The following is a 17,692-nucleotide window of genomic DNA, read 5'->3' as shown; positions in this document are numbered from 1 at the left end:
TCCTGGACTCTACAAAGGATAACAGGCAGGGGAATGTGAGCAGATGAAGCTGTATAAAGGATGTCAGGCAGCTTATGATGTGGTTCTTTAATCTCCTCAAGAGATCTGCAAAGAATCTGCAACTCTTACTAAACTCTGGCGGTTCCAGGACATCAGCAGCCACAGATGGTAGGGGTTGCAGAACTGCTTCATCCAGGCAGGAAGAAGAGATGTTGACTGGTGGAGAGACCCCTTCATCAGCCCAAGTTTCCTGTTCCTCAAGAGGTTTCTTCCTGAAGTTCTGGTCTCCTAGATAAGGAGGGCGATGGAGGTTGTCTATATCTGAGATGGGTAGTGCTTGAGGCACTAGTTAATTGCTGATGATAGGTCACCCAAGGGTCCCAGTATGGCCAAGTGGGTGGTGCACATGGCATGGGTGGAGATATCCATGGGTGCTGATACCAGCAAGATTGTGGACATCTCTCACGTGATTTCAATTTCCTCAAAGACCTCTGGAAGAGAGCTTCTATAGAGATGGAGAGGAGAGTCTTGGACAGATATTTGAGAGACCAAGTCAAGATCTTCAGAGTGATTTAGAAGAGGACGATTCTGATGAAGTGGTGGAGCACCAGAAGAAACTTGAGCTAAAACGGTCAGTACTGGACAGGTGTCCAGGGATGTGGAGGACATTGGTGCCAAAAGATGACTGAAGCTGAGCAGTGGTGATTTGGGCATCTTGGACACGGCTAGGTCTTTAAAAAAAAAAAAAAATGAAACTCCTGTGGTACTGGAGTGTGGTTAGTATCATGTTCATGGTGTGAGCCAAAGTAATGGTAGCTGAGGGAGCTGATGGTACCGTGAGTCTCTAATGCTCTGAGTGGAGTACAGATGGAGCCCATGCAATCTTCTTCAGTACTCAGTGAGTAGCAGTAGAGCTCTTTGTGATGCCCCGTTCCCCTGATGGTACTGGTGGCCTAGCAGAGACTGACATTTTGAAATCTTTAGGCTTAACAGTACCCTGGGTACCTGAGGAACCATCAGCCTCGTGGGTACCAGGTCAGAGTCTGATGGGTGCCGAAGTGGCTGGACTTATCAGCAACTGACTTCTCTGAGGCAGATTCCTACCTGGAGAACTTTGGGCATGGCCTATGGAAGTCCAAAGAGGAAAACCCAAGACTCCTCTCATAAATGTCCTCGAGGAGTGCGGCTCGGAGACAGTAGAGGTAGCAGACTTATTTGAAGACCAGCATATAAGGGGGTACCCTGGCCAGGGTCAGAGACTGGGTGCAGCAAGCTCTTCATCATGAGGAACCAAAATTTGATCTCCCTGTTTTTTCTGGCTCTAGATTTTCATGCTAGACCAAAGGCACTTTTTGGAAACATGAAGTTCCCTGAAGCAAAAGATGCACAAGGAGTGTTCATCACATACCAGGATTGCCTCCTGAGACGATAGGCAGAACTGGGCATGCATGCCCTTCCAGTAACAAAGCTCTAAGGAGGGGAGAAACTATCCAGGAGGTAACAATCCTTAAAACTTAATTTTTTTTAAACTGATAGTTTTAAACAACTACAGCTAGTACTACTAAAATAAACTACTATAAGAGCTATGGGGGCACAGCTGAGCTAAACTCAACATGGACAACTGCTAAGACTCGGTCTCAAGTGGAGGCAATTTAGAAGGAACTGAAGGCCAGCACAGCATTATACAAAAGCGCGGAGCATGAGTAACACTGCTACATGAAATCTCCGCTCAGAGGCGCAAGCTTCTTTTGGGGTGGGAGGTGGTTAATGGTTAGATTTATTGACCTTGGACCTACTTTTCACAACACAGAAAATATTTGCAAGCTTTTTATTTTTATATTATATATTACACACACACCCCTATCTCTCTCTCCATCCTTATCATTCTACCTTCTTCTGATGTACTGCTAATGATGAAAAATATATATATTTCATCATTAGCAGTACATCAGAAGAAGGTAGAATGATGAGAAGGTTAATCTATGTAATTAGTCATGTAGAGGTTCAGAACAACTTGGTCTGAAGCACACTAATATTCTACACACACACACACACACACACACACACACACACACACACACACACACACACACACACACACACCCACCCCACCCCCAAAGGGCTTGCATGTGTTCTTGTAGTTAAAACTATTTTAAATTCTCCATTTCTTTTTCTAAATACTTCTGAATGGTCTGTACTCTTATGAGAGGTCCCTCACTTGCAATGGTCTCTTCACCCTTCCAAATTTTAAGTGAAGGACTTTCACATACGTTTGACAAATTGAATGCAGGTTCTGAAAAACATATTGATGAACTCTAAGCAAACTTTGTACTCTTCAGTTTTCCTTAGGGAAACTAATTTGATAGGATATGTTAGGGACATTTTAGTATTTGGTACATTTAGCATCGGGCTTTGACTAATTCTAGGACAACTATGGAAAATGCTATGTTGATATTGCCCATCAACAGGGGGGAAAAAAAAGAAAAAAAAAATCTATTCCCAAGAAAAAGATAGGAACTGTTTGACTTGGGTGTTTTTGCAAGTCTGAGAAGTTAAATGTTAAAATCTTCTAGTAATGCTTAAATAAAATCTAAGTCATAGCTGGATTAGGTCTACACACCTTCCCAAAATAGAAGGCTGCCCATCCCTTGAAAGCCAAAACTTCCTTGTCAATTTTTAGGGTGTGACTTTCACTTAAGTTACAGGAGCTGACTGTTTAATTACAGATACAGTCATATTATACTATATAAAGGAAAGGGACAGCAGAGCTCAACTGGGACTAGTATACTACTCCATATGTAACTGTGGTAGTAAAATTGAATTAAAAAGGAGTAAAATCTTATTCGGGGGAGTAATTGCTTAACTTGTCACAAGATAAGAAGGAGTGGAAGCTAAACAGCTTGCTGGGAGTGCAGTGAATTGTTGATGCAATCATGGCTGTTGCCCAGATGAGTTTTGAATGTAGCAGAAAGTTAGAGCACAAAAATATGCATATTGACCATATGACAAGCAGATTTACAGAAATGGTTCAGTAACTATATAAAACTGAGTTGACTAGACAAGACAATTCCATTTAAATTAGGCTTAGTATGTCTGTGTGCAGGTTATACATAGTGTGCTGCCTAGTTTTGAGATCTCAGTCAATTGTTTGTTTTTTGAGGTAAATTGTATGACCAGTCATTAAAAAGTTAAATAAAACAAACAAATTTCATTAAAAAAACCCTCACATGTAATCCTCAATTACACTGCAGCAACCTTTCCACAAGCATCAAAGAACATGAAATGTCCAGAAAGTGGCATTTGTATTTTCAATTCTCATGAAGAGTTTGAAATAGGAGTACATATATAATCAATAAAAAGTGAAAAGTTATCAAAAGCTTACCTTTATTGTCTGCCGCTATAAATCCAAGGATATTTTCATGACGTAGCATAACAGTTTGATAAATTTCTGCCTCACGAAACCATGAGCGTTCTTCTCTTGAAGAGAATATCTTCACTGCAACTTCTTCTCCTCTCCATTTCCCTCGCCAGACTTCTCCAAAGCGACCTTTCCCAATGCTTTCTTGAAGTATGATAGTCCTTGCAATTGTTCTTTGAACAAGTAAAGGTAGACCTAAAAAAAAAAAAAAAAAAAAATTGAGCTTAAGCTCACTCAACTGTTAATTGAAAAGATCTGTTGCTTATAAAGTAACAGATATATAGTGCTTGCCTTGATTAGTTAAGAGCTAGGGATAAACAACAGTCCTCCTCACCTTACTTCATACATAATCTAAATTAGGAGTTCAATTCTTTTGGAAGATCGGTCCTTTTAAGACAAGTCTTCCTAAACATTTATTTGTTTGGCAACCTTGAAAATACGAGCAATTACAAGTACCAAATGATTAAATCAAATTCTAAAGATGGATTTGTAACAAATACAGTAAATGTGAAATTAGTTTTGAGTTTAAAGTTTTGAACTACTCATGCGTTATTGCATTCTACATTAAATGTAGCCACCCGGGAAGACATTTGGGCATCATTCTGAAAAGTGGTTTAAAAAAAAATTAAAAGAAAAAAAATCAAACACACACCATTGCATTTTAAAAAGAGTGATTTTATGAAAAAAAAAAAAAAAAAAAATACACCCTCATCTATCAAGCTCCATTTCTAGTCACTCTACCACAAAAACTGTAGAAAAAAAAAAAAAAGTCCTGAGAAGGAAAAGAAGTTAGACACATTAAGAAACTCATTTATGAGCGAAGATGATACAGTGGTTAGAGTGCTAGCCCACTCCAGCACAGCCTTCCTATGTGCCCTTGGACGAGTCACTTAAATCTTAGGTTTCACTATATGCAAAATGGGATAATAGTTGGACACCTCCGAGACAAGGAAGTAATTACTGGTATCCCTTGCCAACTTGACTGGTTAGCCCATTTTCAAAGCCTACTGGGTTATTTTGGTTAGCAGGAGAAATTAATGATTGGTCAGGTTTTTTAATTATTTTTAATAAAAACACACAACCTTGTTATTTACAAAGAATGCAGGAAGTCTTATATCCCTGAATACAACAGGAATAATCAAACAGCAGGAGACAGTTGCTTTGCTCACAGTTCCAGGTCTATTTCCAACCAGCACTTCACCCAAAAGCTCTCTGCATTTTATTTTTGTGTGTGTCAGGATCATGCTACCAGAGTTTCTCCAGCTGCAAGGCCACATCCACACAAGTGAATTCAGAGTGGCATAGCTGTACTGATGATGCTGTGCTGCTGTAAGATTGCTTGTGTAGCTGCTCTATGCCAACAGGAGAAAGCTCTCCTGTTGAAATAAAACCACCTCAATGAGCAGCGGTAGCTATGTCAGCAGGAGCAGCTCTCCAGTCAATGTAGTGCCGTGCACACTACCACTTATGCTGATAACATTTATATCGCTCAGGTGGTAGCGTAGACATGGCTAAGGCTTCCTTGGGCACGTCTATACTGGCAGAGTTACAGCACCGCTCAGAGCGCACTGAAGAGAAACCGCTGTTGTGTGTTCACACTGTCTGCTGCCTGCACAATAGCATGTTCACACTTGTGGCACTTGCAGTGGTATTCAGAGTGGTGCACTCTGGGCAGCTATACCCCAGAGCACCTCTTCTGCTGCTAAGAGTTGTGGGAAGGCGGAGGGGGTCACGGGGCATCCTGGGCCATGTCCCAATGCCTCGTGATACATTGCTTCGCATCCCAGCAATCCCTGTGCTTTCATCCACATTTGGTGCCATCTTTCAACGGTTTCTGTATTGTGCGCCCTGCCTCTTCAGGCTGCAAGAATGGATCCCGAACTGTTGACCAGTATGCTGCTCACTATGACCAACACGTCACAAATGGCTGTGAAGTTATTCCCTAAACTACAAAGGCAAGAGGAGTGCGACACTGATCTCGCCATGTGTAGTAGCTACGACACGAGATTGCTTGCGGCATTCATGGACGTACTAACCACAGTGGAACGCCGCCTTTGGGCTCAGGAAACAAACACTGAATGGTGGGATCACATCATGCACGTCTGTGATGATGATCAATGGCTGGAGAATTGCAGAGGAAAGCCACATGGGAAAGTCATGGGACTGTGTGATGAGCTCGCCCCAGCCCTGTGATGCAAGGACATGAGAATGAGAGCTGCCCTACCGCTGGAGAAGCGTGTGGCGACTGCACTGTGGAGGCTGGCTACTCCAGACGTCTACTGATCGGTAGCTAACAAGTTCGGAGTGGGAAAGTTGATGTTGGACTTGTGTTCACGGAAGCGTGCAGGGCCATTAATCGCATCCTGCGCCAAAAGACTGACTCTTGTGGTGTCGTGACATTGTGGATTGCTTTGTTCAAATGGGCTTCCCTAACTGTGGAGGGGCCACAGATGGCACGCATATTTCAATTATGACACCAGACCACGTAGCACATTAATTGCACAGGGTATTTCTTAATGGTTCTCCAGGCACTTGTGGTTTGGAAAGGTGCATGACACACACATCTTTCAGCACACTGGCCTGTTCAAGAAGCTGCAAGCAGGGAATTTCTTCCCCTACCAGAAGATCACCATAGAGGAAGTCCAAATGCCCATTGTGATCCTGGGAGACCCTGGCTACCCCTTAATGCCGTGGCTTATGAAGCCATACACAGGGCACCTTGACAGCAGCAAGGAACAGTTCAACAGGCTGAGCAAGTGCAGAATGACTGTGGAGTCTGCTTTTGGCCCTTTAAAAGCCCGCTGGCCCTGTATGCTCCATAATATTTGTGAAGGGAAAGGTGAAAGCTTCACTCAGGGCTGGACCGCAGAGGCTCAGAGCCTGGAAGGCAGAGTTTGAACAGCCAGAGACCAGGGCTATTACAGGGGTGCAGCGCAGGGCCATAAGGATCAGGGATGCCTTGAGGCAGCAATTTGAAGCTGAAAGCCACTAATATTTATAGCTATGCTCTGGAGTGTAGTGCTTATGCTAGTTGGTGATTGGTGCACAAGATGTGGGTTTAACATAATTGTATGTTGCTTTGCAGGGCTCATTTTGCTTTCAATTAATAGAACAAAGATTGCTTTCAAACCAACACTATTTTATTAAAAGACAACAACCGGAGGAGAGAGAGAAACAACAACAACAACAAAAATCAGCACTGAGGGGGATGAGGGAAGGGAAGGTCCCAGGAGGAGGAGGGGTCACAGGACAGCTACAGATTTGTGTATGTCCAAGTATCATATCCAACCTTCTCCTTTGGAGTACAATGCAGCAGGTACTGTACTTCAGCAGGGCCAAACTGCAGAGGGATGGGTGTTGAGTGTAGTGGGTAGCGTGAGTCTGCAGTGCTGGACTGTGAGGGGGGAGAAGTGGAAAGCCACGGGTATAGACTGGAGCCAGGAGGTTGATAAGAGTGTTTTGGCGGTGTGTGTGGGGTGCAAGGGAAAGAGTTTTGCAACAGCGGCTGCAGGGGAGGGTGGGTGCAGAGCTGCTCGGTTTGAAGAGCTAGTATTGCCTGGAGCGAGTCTGCTTGGCACTCCATTTAGAGCCGCTTTGTGGCATGTCATGTTCTCCTTCTGGTCTCTCTTCTCGCTGTCCCGCCACTCCTTCAATTCCTGTTTCTCAGTGGCGGAGTGTATCATAACATCACGCAGAAATTCCTCCTGAGATCTTCTTCGTCGCTTTCTAATGCTGCGTAGCCGTTCAGCTGCCGATAACAGAGAGGGAGGCTGGGCTCCCAAGGTCATCTCAAGTTTAAACGCAACATTTTACAGAAGCAGTATTGTCTGCAACACAGAGAACACTGATTCAGTGATTTAAAACACAGCCAGTATTCACACACCTGTCACTAACTGGCTGACCCCAGGCAAGCACACATGAACCACAAGTCCCCCAAAATGGTGAGTAGCCCCAGGATAAATCACTCTTCCCAGACTCTGCTGTACACAGGGCACATGGCTCTTGGGGAGAGCCAGCACTGGGAGGTAGGTGGGGGCTGATAATCATTCCTGTCCCCACACTTTCCACAGGATGTGATCATTAGGGAAGATATCTTGCTGCTGAGGGTGAGCAGGGAATCAAGGGAGGGTCTTCTCCAAGACTACAGCTTCTGCTCTGGTCCCTATGCGGCTTGGCTGTGTGCAGCAATGATCCCACTCTCCCTTGTGACAGCACAGTGGCACGGGAAAGTTACCATTAATGGGACAAGAAACAGAGCAGCTCCGCCGAAGGACCTGCGGCAGCAGATTGCCCAGTATCTCCATGAGAGTTTCCCGGAGATCTGAGGAAGATTCCCATGAAGTGAGGGAGTCAATCAACAACCTGTTCCACTGCTCAGACTAGGCAGGTGGTGGGAGACAAGCCTGCTTTCTGCAACCCTCCTTCCCCTCCCCCCCACCAACTCGCTTCAGCAATTCCCAAACTCAAATCCACTTACCAGGGGCCTCCTCTCCTGTTTGCACTTCGCCAGCATCCGACAGCTGTTACAGGCTAGCTTCCTCCGGGGTAGGAAAGAGCTCCTGGCTGCATTCAACTCGGACCTCTGAGTCATCCTCTGCCTCTGGGTCCCCCTTCCTCTCCTCGTGCAAGATTTCTTCCTCCTGGCTCGGTCCACTTTAGACTGGCACGCGAGCCTCCGAAGTATCCAGTGGCTCTCGCAGTGGAAGTGGGGTCACTGCCGAGTATGGCATCCAGCTCTTTGTAGAACCGGCAGCTCGTGGGTGCAGCACTGGAACAATGGTTTGCTTCCCACACCTTGTTCCACAGCTCCTTCACTTTGACCCTGCACTGCAATGTGTCTCAGTCATGGCCCCTTTCTGTCATGCATCATGAAATCTGCCCATAGGTGGTATAATTCCTATGGCTGAAGCACAGCTAGGACTGGACACAGCTTCCTCTCCCCAAATGCTGATAAGGTCCAGCAGCTCAAAAGCTCGAAGGAGGGGATCCCCTGATGCATGGAGCAAGCATGGCCACCTGGAAAGATGTGCTGAGACCACTGCACATGTCATTGAGCAAACAGGAAGGGGGCTTTCAAAATTCCAAAGGAATTTATGGGGTGGGGATGATGGTTGGTCACCTGAGGGCAGGGCAGTGGAGTTTAAACCGATGACCAGAGAGGCACGAACAGGCATTGTGGGACACCTCCCAGAGGCCAATTGCAGCTCTGTAATTGACCACAATGTCTACACTGGCACTGAAAGTTGTATGCCTCTCATTGGGGTGGGGTTTGTTTGGTTTAAAAAAACAAACCAAAACAAACAAAAAAACCACACACCACACACAGAGCGCTACAACTGCGCACTAAGTGGCTTGTCAGTGTGTACACCTTGGGAGTTACAGCGCAGAAAGCTGCTTTACTGCGCAGAAACTTGCCAGTGTATACAGGGCCTCTGTTTCTTTTCTGTGTTTCTTGTGGCTTTTCACATGCAGCTGCAATCAAATCAACCCTCAGTAAAACTCCTCTGCCCCCATAACTCAGTTTCTGATTGGTCTTGCATGGCCTGTGTTTTGAATAGTGGCTTCTATTGTTTCAGCAATCTATTCCACAAAAGGAGCTTGATGGTCTTTTTACCTTTCTCCTGACTGATAGCTATTATGCCCAAAAGCATCAATGAGAGTTCATTCTCCCCACCCCATCCCTGCATCACACCCACCTGTGAATTCTATCCAGCATCCTGAATGACCCGTTTCAGAAACGGAAAAATGTTTACAAATTATAACCGATACAAGATTAATTATATACATAGCGTTTGTTGAGACTTTTCATATCACTGGCCCCAAATTGGTTTTATTCTCAGATCGAGTTTCTCTCCCTGCCCTATCTGACAAATGTGTTGTTTTGGAGAAATCTGCTAACTGGAATGGAATGGCCAGTCTCCATCCAAATGAGGAATCCATTACTGTCACTGCTTTTAAAACTTCAGTTTCTACAGCTACAGTCTCAGGGGACATCTACACAGAAATCCCTAATCTTGATACCCTCTCAGATAGTCCTTATGAATAACATTGATTAAATCCTGGGACTTGACTCTATCCTACACACCACTTTGTTTGAGAGAGTCAGTACTGTAATAAGGTTCCTCCAAGATTTATTCAACTTTGGTCTCCTATCCTTTCTTCTAGGATCATGGAATGAACCCCTCTTAAAAGTTTCTCCATATGACCTTATTCATAGAATCTTTTCATTGCATCAGTGGCTATCGTCCCATTTTTCCTAGCAGAGGTGTGAGCTTTTTCAATTTTGGATTGAAAGGTTTCTGTGTAGTCCAAATTCCTTTGTTCCTCTTCAGTAATTCCATACAAGAGGTTTGTGGAGACCCCTGGCTCATACCAAAACATGAGGAGTGCTGGGGTCCACTTTGTAGTCATTGACTGGTGTTCTATAAGCCATCACAAGAAATGAGATATGTTGGCCCAAATCCATTTGATAATGTTCTACAAAAAAAGTTAACCAGCTGAACTCCCAAAGTTCAACTGAACCTTTCCAACATTCCAGCAGATTGTGGGTGTGCCGGAGTGGTGCAGGTATTGTGGATCCCTAAAGAGAGTGTCACAGGAGATTTGAGAAGCTCTTTAAATTCTTCACTATATTTGGGTTCTCAGGTGAGTTGTTCACAGACCAAAAGAGAAACTTTGAATCCATTCACTAGAACTTCTGCTTCTTTCACAGTCTCTTGGCTCTTTATTGGGTAAGCTTTATTTTGTGAAGTAGTCTATGGCTACCAACAAACACTGATTGCCTGAGACATAGTTGGGCCTCTACCAGTCTATCAACAGCAGTGCATTCCACTGGTGCAGAGAGGCTCTCCTGGTCTTACGGGGATCCTTCTTTACAATGCATGAATCAAGTTTCCCCACACAATTTTCTGCATCCTGCCTGCATTTTACTGAATAAAAGCATTCTCTTAGCTTGGCTATGGTCTTTCCAACCCCAAAAGGTCCAGCAGTTTTAGATGTTGGCAGTGCTGGTATTTTGGTCCCAGGATAGAAGAGACGAAAGGTGAGCGAGTTAGAAGTTGGTCCAATAAAAGATACTGTTACTGAAAGACAATATTTCAAGTTTACCCAGAGTTCTTCTTCAGCAGTTTTAGAGTCATTACAACCTCAGAACCTCCTTCTTCAATGTATCTGGTACAACTAGCTGATACCTGTATCCATCACGCCTGGGCTTCTCCCTCCCCCCAACCCCATCTCATCTTTAAACTCAAAGCTGTCTCACTGGACCTGAAAAACTTCCACTGTGGCATTTTGAGGGGGGATACTATACGCCACAGTGGCTGCATGTGCCAAATGATTTTCCAATCACATACTATTCCAATATTGGAATTCTCTCTTGGGGAAGCCTTGAATTCATTTCCTCCTTAGCATACACATTCCCTTGAAAAGCCAATTCCTTGCTATACTGCTTGGGGAAGAATCTGTAATCAACCAAACAAGACATCAGCATTACCATGCTAGAGCCCAGACCTGTGTGTCACTGAAATCATAGCACTACAGTTTTGCCAAAGAGCCCCTTCGTGATTCCTGAATCTGAAAAGCCATTGCAGGGATGCCTGGTCTGTCTGTACATCTGTGATTGTCTGGAGAGTTGGCCTGTTCTGCATAGCCTCAATTTTCTTCATCAGTGGAAATGCCCCCACTTTACCGATTGTGTGCCCAACCTAAACTTTTTGAAACAATTTACATATCTTTGGATTCAGTTTTAGATACAAAGCTGTAGGCTAATCACAGGCCCTTTGTAAACGTATCAGTTTTTGTTCAAAGGTTTTAGCCTATACCAGCATATCACCTAAATATAACAAAACAGGATGAGAGAGGAATGCCATCCAATACACTCTCAAATGTGGCAGGAGTATTACTGAAGGTGAAACCCACAACTTTATATTGCCACAAGCCTTGTCCTGCTGTGAAAGCAGTTTTCTCCTGACTTTTGGATCCATTTGCACTTGCCAATACATACTTTTAAGATCCAGTGTGGAAAAACAAATTGAACATGCTACAGCATCAGGGTATCATCTGTTCATGAGTGGATGGATAAGAATCCTTTAAAGTGACTTCATTTAGTTTTCTATTGCCTACTTAATCTGGTGCTTTTTTTCCTTAACTAGAACTATGAGTGAGGCCCAAGGCCTGGGTGAAGGCTCAATTATGCCTTCCTGATATATTTCTTAAGTGACCTGTAATGCCTCTTCCCCCTTTGCCATTGATAAAGTTATGTGGTTTCATCCAGTATCAATCTGGCGCTGGACCAGTGCATTATAGTCTCATTGTTGGATTGGGAGAACAAGTCCTGATTCCTAAAGAGAAAAATCTTAAGACTGTTCTGTTGCTCCTCATTTAAATGTGCAGTACTGTGCAATAACTAATCCAAAAATAATTCCGAGAGCTCAATTTTATTCCTTTCCATTTTACAGGTCTGTCTCATCTTACACTGGGGTTATGTTCTGCAGTCAGCGCCTAAAGCGAAAATCGCTTATAGTCAAAATTACATTGAGTGTAATGGCGGGCGGAATCACCTGCACTACAGAAACAGTATTTAAATTGTTATTTTTCTCTTTTTGGGTTTTTTTTTGTTTTGTTTGTTTTTGCCAACCGCGTAAAGCTGAAATCACACATGTTAAATGCACCCAAGATGCGACAGACCTGTATAGTTTTCTTCCATGCCAGCAGTTACTACAGCCACTGGTTCATGTTTTGTAACCATAGCTCCTTTTTCACTATTTGCAGCTTGTCAGAAGCCGTTCACCAAGTAGTAGAGGATCCATACTTTACACCCACAAGTACTTCAGCTGCTTAGATTTCCCTAAAAATCTGGGTCTCAAAAACAAAGCTACCACATCAGGTAGTTGGTCATGGTTTCTGACCCTGGAAGCAGGACAATTTGTTCACTGCAAGCCAATTGGCTACAAATTATTTGCTTCACCTGGATCGCATCCGTAAAGGGAATTTCCATAGATGAAATTTTCAAGACTTTTCCTGGCAGCTACTAGTCACTGAAATGCACACAGATTATTAGCTCATCCATTAGCTTAACTACAGAAGCTTCAAATTTTTAAACCCAATCCCGCTCCCTGCCCTTCCCCCTCCCATCTTTGGACCTCTGCACATTCCCCAGTCACTGCCTTTGGCAGAGACCAATTTGGTGGTGGTTTTGATCCATTTCCTAGGCTTTTTAGTGAGTATGGTCTAATAACTTGTTAGACTAGACCACTATCCCAGTGCATTTCACTGATTAGCTATCAGTATGTAATAGAAACTCCCATTATTGTTGTTGTTAAACTGCCTAGAACTAAAGAAGATCCCAGCCACTTGTTTGAGCTATGATGTTGAACTGAGGCAAAAAGCCTCCCAGGGAGTTTTTACATCAAAGATCATTTCAATTCAAATAATGGGGATTTTGCACTATTTTACATCATCTTCTCCTCTCCTGAGCCCACCAGCATCTATGGCTTACAAACAAGGTAGAAAATGTATGAAGATATCCAGCCTTATTTACCAAAGTCTTCTGGCTGGCCCAATTCCACATCTAGGTAGCTGCCTTCCACTGTGATCTGTGACACTTATTTCATAGCTCCTTAAGTCCTGGCTGCAGCTCGTGTGGTAGTAAGTTCCAAGTTGGCCAAAGCTTTCCTGGCCTCCTGCATTTCATGGAAAACCTTTCGGTAATCTCAATCCAATTTGCCATTCCAGACTAGGAGAACTGAAGATGGCTTGGACTTCCGCAGTCTGTCCAGACCCAGTAGCTGTTGCTCCAGATTTCCATCTCTACCTGCAAGTTCTCTCTCAGCTCTTTCTGGAAAATTGCCACATACTACTTTAACTCCTTTGGCAAAGTGTCCAGCCTTTTTTTTTGGGGGGGGGGGGGGGGGAGAGGAGGAGGAGGGTTAAGTTTCCAGTTCATGTTTAACTTCTTTTTGGCCATCTGATTTCTACCACCACTGCCATTATTTGTTCCATTTTCGTTCAACGGGGATATCAGCTCACAGTTTCTCTCCTGGGAAACTGGATCCCAATCCTGCATCAGTGTGACCCCTTTTAAACTGAATGCTTAGCCAATTTTTGGAATCTTGTACATTTTTTCTATTAGGAGGAGAAATTGATGGAACCAGGTATTTCTTTGTAAATAAACAAGATTGTATTATCCCTTTTCCCTAAACACAACAAGAATCAAAGAGAAGGAGACAGTTTCTTTGCCCACAGTTCCAAGCCTCTTTTCTGCCAGCACTTTACCCTTCTACTTTGCCAGGGTCTCACTACCAGGGCTTCTCTGCTTCCCCCCCGGCGCTTGTGATGTTTCTCTGACACACACACACACACACACACACACACACACACACACACACACTGCAATAAAAATGAATCTTCAGCAAAACCCCACCACCCAAATAGCTTGACTTCTGACCATTCCTGCATGGCCTCTGTTTTGAGCCGTGGCTCCTACTATAAAGGAGTTTGTTTGTTTCTTACATTTATCCTGAATGGGGGTGATTATGCCCACCAGCTTCAATGAGGTTTAAACCAACGTAACTGTATATTTGAGATTGTGAGGCACTCAAATACTGGATAATGGGGGCCATAAGTACAGTTCAACTGGTCAGATTAAACTAAACAGGCTCAAAAAGGCAGGATAAGGGGACAGGACAGTGGCATTAAAAGGATGACCAGTAAAAACCAAGGAAATCTGGGTGTGCCTGTTACCGTTCTCAAAATGCAAGAACACCACAAGTTTAAACACGTAAAGAATGGAACTCATTACCACAACATATTATCACAAGATGCCAAAGGCCTAGTAAAAGTCGAGAGGATTACAAAAGTATATGGACAATGAGAACATCCAGTCACATAAGTCAGGGGATTCTACAAGGGTATAGTCTCATACTTAGGGCATAAAGCACCCAGAGTTGGGGGTTACTAGGAAGCTTTCCCTGTTAGAGAGTTACTCCATAATTGTAACTAGACTTGTTTGCCCCTTCCTCACCCATCTGTTATTGGCCATTGCTCATTCATGATAGTAGACTAGATGCTCTAGTGGTCTGACTCAGCATGGCAATTCTGTGTTCTTATGGATGAAACCAGAGGAGCTATATGCAAATCTGGGAGCCACTGAGCAGTTCTCATGTATATTCTTGTTCACAAAAGCAAATTAAAGTCTCTCTCCTGGCACCAGTCCCTGGTCTTTCAAGGGTTAAGTTTGGCACCAGAAATCCATGTGAATATTTTCAACATGGAAAAAAGACCCAAAAAGGTAAGTGAGGCAGAAGAAAAATTAGAGGGCTGTTCCAGATCAGTAGACAGTCACTCTATGGGAAGACCAATTAACAGTCAAAATAAAATTGGCCTTCATGGAGTGACTCTCTGCCAATCCAGAGAGAGCTGTGGGGAAGTAGCAAGCAGGAGAAGAACAGAGGGAGGGATAGCCCAGTCAAAGCAACTGGAATTATAGAAAGCCAACATACTAAACATTGATACCATGGACCAAGAGACTGAAAAAAAATCTTTATGGTTCTCGCCACAAGTTTTTGTTCTTCTCAGCCCACAGATTCCAGAAGGTAGTAAGTTTAAAACAAACACAAAAATACGCAAACTAATGTAGGGTTTGGGATTTTGAGACAGCCATCTTGACCAAACTAGCTTGGACATTTATGGGTAAGGTCAAAATGAATGTGCTTTAATATCTTATTTTATACACGCACACACACACACACAGTCTATTTGCAATTATACCATGACTTGTATTTTAAACTATTATGAGAATTAAGCATAAGAAAAGATTTAAGTGACCTAGTCCAAGCAAACTTTGTAAAGTTAAAATCCAAATGAGCTAGCAGAATTTGATAGAGATATGCACTATAGTCCCAAAGATGATGTGCTGTTTGCCGTAATTATAGCCTTTTTATGATATCAGAGAACAATATCTAGGTTTTGATGTTGCAATTAAAAAGTACTCCCAAAGTCTGTGCTACACTATGGCTCCCCTGCAGCTCAACCAGTAGTCACACAGGTGAGCATATCCAAAAAGATGCTCCTTCAGATATGGCGTGGACATAGAAGGAATCTGTAAATTTACAGAAACATCTATTCTTGCTCCACTCATCAATTCACCCTCAAACAATACACAGGCACACTTGCAAATCTTAATAGATTATTAAACATGGCACCTTCAAAAAGCATGGATATATCAAATCAACTTCTAATCAATTAAAATAGTTTTACATTAAAGTAGTAGTTCTAGCTTTCAATTAGTTTCCATTCTCTGTTTATCCCTGCTAACAAAGATGAAAAATGAGTCTTTACTGATACTGTCCTTTTTCATTTAGGAGACACCCCTGTGTGTATACACACACACACACACTAAAAGGAATTTAACACATTTTAAGTATCATTTACATAGATATTGAGACCAAGATGTGATCCTATGTTTTTGAATAAGCACAGTTTTGGACATAGCATTCATTCATTAACTGCTGCTGGAGTGCCAACAGTGGAATACAGGACTTTGTGTAGGAACATAGTGGCTCTTCCCAGACTCATTTGAAAACAAAAAAGAAATCAGTTATATGCCATGAAACACATAACACCCTGTAAACTTTCAAACATTTAACTTGACAGTAAGTACAGTTTTCAATAACTTCAGAATTTCAAGTTTTGGAAGTCATTTCAACATGAAGAGCAAATCCTACTTCCTTTTTACCTAGATAAGAAGCCTCAACCCTTACATGAGCATAGCACCTCTGAGGATTAAAGGGTAATTCAGTCTCCATGCTCACAGTCAAACACTGGCCTCCCCTGCTGGAGCTGCCAAAAAGGTACTGAGATGTCACCTGCTTATTTGAACTATATTGAAATAGAGCAGACTCTCATTTCATACAGATACTGGATACGAATAATTTTTTTCCCCTACTGACCTGGCTGAAATTTGAACTAGTGATTTTAAGAAAAAAAAATTCTCAGTAGCGGATTAGCACAGAATTTTTATTTTGAAATGTTATCTTGAGAAACACTTCTACACAAGAGTGGTACGTTTGTTTTAAAAGTTCAGTGTATTTCTGATCAATTTATAGAAGGGATTAGTACAGTTGTTCCCACCAACAAAACAGTTAAAAATATTTAATGCAACAGAAGGCTCAGGTGAGTTCCAATATCATCAGGTACCTTATTCTTCTAGAAGTACACATGGAAAAAGTGCTCCATATCATAAAGACATCACCCCAACAGGATTGCCTGTGAGGTTAGAGAGGCGAAGACTAAATGAGCATATAGACCACTACTCTCATCCCCTAGAAATGATCTTCCTTCAAGTCAGAGCAGAGACATTGATAAGTGCTTGGGTAGAAATTCTGCATTATTGCCCTCCATGCCAAATCTATTCTATACATAAAGAGACATTCCCAGGATTGTCAACACACCACCTTTCACAAGTAGTAAGTTCTCTAAAATATATTAAGTGGTACTGGAGAGACAGTGCTCCTGAGAATGTGCTCTCACAGCAACAACTGATCAAACAATCATTTTTAAAATTTAGTTGTGTTGCTATTTACACCATCAGAATTCAGAAGTGCAATCTATTTTCTAATAAAGATGTTCTCTGCCTTGATGTTATTTGGCAATGTTTCTGAATGCTGAGTCAAATGAAAAACCGATCAGGAGATTCAGACATAATAGCATCACTAACTCATCTAGCCCCTTCTCCTAGCAAAAAGTTAAAAAATATTAACCCTTAATCATATGAAACACTAAAAGTAATTATGGAAGATTTATTCCAAATTACTCCTATGCAAACCTGTAAAAAAAGTGACCTCTCTTACTCATTTCTCATATAGACATTCATATATCACATTTGAAAGTTTTCAACTACAGATTTTACTAGAGTTTAAAGATTTAGGCCATATCTACACTACAGCTGTTAAGCGGCATACCTACAGCTGCATTATTAGAACACCATAGTATAGACACTTCCTATATTAACTGAAGGGGTCTCCTTCCCCCCCGCACCCCACTGATACAGTTAACTCACCTCTCCGAGAGGCAGTAGCTAGGTTGACCAAATAATTTTTCCATCCATCTAGTAGCATCTGCACTGAGAGTTAGGTCAACCTAACTACAGTGCTCAAGGTGCAAATTTTTTCACAGAGGAGAAACATAGCTAGGTTGATCTAGGTTAAGTTTAGACCAAGCCTGAGTCACATGAAGCAAGACTTTCATCAACAGATTTACAAGTATTTGAAATAAATT

The 17,692-nt window shown here is 42.6% G+C and overlaps 1 protein-coding gene and 1 long non-coding RNA gene across 7 annotated transcripts in view; both read right to left on the bottom strand.

Annotated features, from left to right (window-relative positions):
• The window catches only part of TGFBR1 (transforming growth factor beta receptor 1), a 71,654-nt gene that overhangs the window by 39,319 nt on the left and 14,643 nt on the right, over window positions 1-17,692 (bottom strand). For all 6 annotated transcript variants that reach the window (XR_010598481.1, XR_010598480.1, XM_065584088.1 and 3 more), the window contains one exon: window positions 3,383-3,613. Coding sequence is in view for 4 of the 6 variants with exons in the window: in XM_065584088.1 (XP_065440160.1) it covers window positions 3,383-3,613 (231 nt within the window). In the remaining 2 variants the exon portion in view is untranslated. The remainder of the gene's footprint in view (window positions 1-3,382; window positions 3,614-17,692) is intronic.
• LOC135981458 (uncharacterized) lies at window positions 3,620-17,688 on the bottom strand. The gene is made up of 3 exons (XR_010598482.1): window positions 13,380-17,688; window positions 7,896-13,302; window positions 3,620-7,245 (listed from the first exon to the last, which is right to left on the bottom strand). It is a non-coding gene; the product is annotated as an uncharacterized LOC135981458 (long non-coding RNA).

Source organism: Chrysemys picta, chromosome 2, assembly GCF_011386835.1.
Source record: "Chrysemys picta bellii isolate R12L10 chromosome 2, ASM1138683v2, whole genome shotgun sequence".
In the NCBI taxonomy this organism is placed as follows: domain Eukaryota; kingdom Metazoa; phylum Chordata; order Testudines; family Emydidae; genus Chrysemys; species Chrysemys picta.
The sequence above is the reverse complement of the archived record's forward strand: the minus strand, read 5'-3'. Positions and strand labels throughout refer to the sequence as shown.